General features: G+C 37.0%; 1 protein-coding gene across 1 annotated transcript; it reads left to right on the forward strand.

The window, feature by feature from the left end:
* Positions 1–1205: 1205 nt before the first annotated feature.
* LOC125369315 lies at positions 1206–1881 on the forward strand. Its single transcript, XM_048371335.1, has one exon. The coding sequence runs from the start codon at positions 1206–1208 to the stop codon at positions 1863–1865; it is 660 nt and encodes a 219-aa protein (XP_048227292.1). The 3' UTR covers positions 1866–1881.
* The last annotated feature ends 329 nt before the right edge of the window (positions 1882–2210 follow it).

The raw sequence follows: 2210 nt of genomic DNA on the forward strand, positions 1-2210 counted from the left end.
ATTAATGTCAAACATGCACATATCATGATTACCAGAATGCACACTACCATCAGGAAAAATATCACAAGAGTAAGTAAAATTATTGTTCATATCATTGATCTTTGAAATAAAAGAAACATCGTCCTTATAAAGATTGAATGTTATTACATCATCAAAAGAATACATCAAAGATTTGTGCCTCTATTAAGGCAACTAGCTCTTGTTGATTTAGCTTCTCAAGTGTAGCGACAAATTCTTCTAGCTTCAGGTCCTCAACCTTGTCGGTGATCTTCTCAAAGACTTCTTTAATGCTCAACTCGGCCATCTTGTTGATAATTAAACTCTTGAATATTTCAAATCTTGGCACCTCAGTCCCAACTATTATAACAGGTTCAGGCTCCCTAGAGTAAGTCTTATACTCCTAGTCAAATATGTCTTTTAGTATCTTACCCTTTGGTTTGCCCTTATATTTATTCTTATAGTAACCTAGCTATATCGAGTCTTCTAACCTTTGAAGTCTAGCAGCTTTGCAATATCCTATTGGTTCTTTTCTAACCTTATTCCAGGCATGAAGTCCATCGTCTTGAACATGCTGGCTACTTTAGGATCCATGTAGTCTTCGTAAAGAATAATAACTTGGGATCCAGTAGGCCTTCCAGCTCCTTCACAGCTTTTTGTATAGCCGAAACAACCTACCACATTCAACATTAATGGTCACTATTTTGCCTTCATGAGGAAACTTGACCTTCTAATGCATAGTGAAAGGAACTCCTCCTAAGGTATGGAACCATGGTCTCTCCAATGACAGTGCAAAAGTTACTGGGATGTCAGCCGAAGGAGGCTTCGAATAGTTGTAGAATAATCTAGAATATGGAGTAATTAATAGAAGATAGAGTATAATTAATTAGAGATAATTCTAGAGATTAGAATATTCTAGAATAAAAACTTCTCCAATTGTATATATATATATACTTCCATGATCAATAGACAATACAACAATTTCATATTTATTTTATACTTTTACATGGTATCAGAGCCTAATCTGATTATCTGATCCTCCTTTGCTTCAGATTGCCCAAGTGAGCAATCATTTGTTAAAAATAATTTCACCTTACAGTGGCGACCTTTGTGAGATTCTTGTGGTGTTTCTTTCTTTGTTGCCTGTGTCTTTGTTATTTGGACACTGCTATTATCCATTTTGTTCTCTGCTGCCTACTATTATAATCATGAGTGGTACCAAATCAGTTTCTGTCACTACTGATATCATTCCGGCAATGACGAAAATTAAGGGTAAAAAATTAAATTGGTCCAATTTTCATGGATGGAGCAAAACTGTACGTGTGTATTTACGAAGCATCAACAAGGCTTATCACCTAACAAATAATCCTCCGGATGACAATACCAAGGAAGCTTGGTTAACAAATGATGCCCGCATATTCTTACAGCTGAGAAACTCAATTGACGGTGAAATACTTCCTCTCATTGATCACTGTGAGTATGTTAAGGAATTAATGGATTATCTGGATTTTATGTATTCGGGTAAAGGCAATATCTCTCGTATTTATGATGTGTGCCAGAGCTTTCATTGTATTGAACAACAAGATCAATCTCTCATTGCTTATTTTATGAACTTTAAGCGTACTTATGAGGAGCTTAATGTTTTATTGCCCTTTAGTCCTGACGTGACAGTCCAACAGGCTCAACGAGAACAAATAGCTGTAATGAGTTTTCTTGCTGGTCTTCGTCCTGAATTTGAGTCGGTAAAATCTCAAAATCTTTCCAGTCCCCAAATTCCAATGTTGCAGGAGACTTTTAGTAGGGTTGTCCGCAATGAATCAACCCCATTAGTTGCTCCATCTCAGCTGACTAATGCCCTCATCAGTTGAAATACTGATTCTGGGCGATTCAACAAGAACATTAATAAAGGGGGAGTTGTCTGCTACTATTGTCATGAGCCCGGATACACAAAACGAACTTACAAGAAATTGCAAGATAGGCTTCAAAGGAATCCGTCTGCGCATATTGCAGCTACTACAACTCCTCCTCCTCAACCAACTGATAAGACAATCATGGTTTCTGCAGATAAATATGCTAAATTCTCTCAATATCAAGAGAAATTAAGGTCTCCCTCGCAGCCTATCACTGTTATTGCCGACTCAGGTAATCCAAGTCAATGTCTTCTTTCCTCTTCATCAAAATGGGTCATTGATTCTGGTGCTACAGATCATATG

Source organism: Ricinus communis, chromosome 2 (genome assembly GCF_019578655.1).
Source record: "Ricinus communis isolate WT05 ecotype wild-type chromosome 2, ASM1957865v1, whole genome shotgun sequence".
Classification (NCBI taxonomy): Eukaryota; Viridiplantae; Streptophyta; class Magnoliopsida; order Malpighiales; family Euphorbiaceae; genus Ricinus; species Ricinus communis.

Coding starts and splice junctions, on each gene's coding strand:
- LOC125369315 (XM_048371335.1), top strand. CDS start 1,206: ATGAGTGGTACCAAATCAGTTTCTGTCACTACTGATATCATTCCGGCA.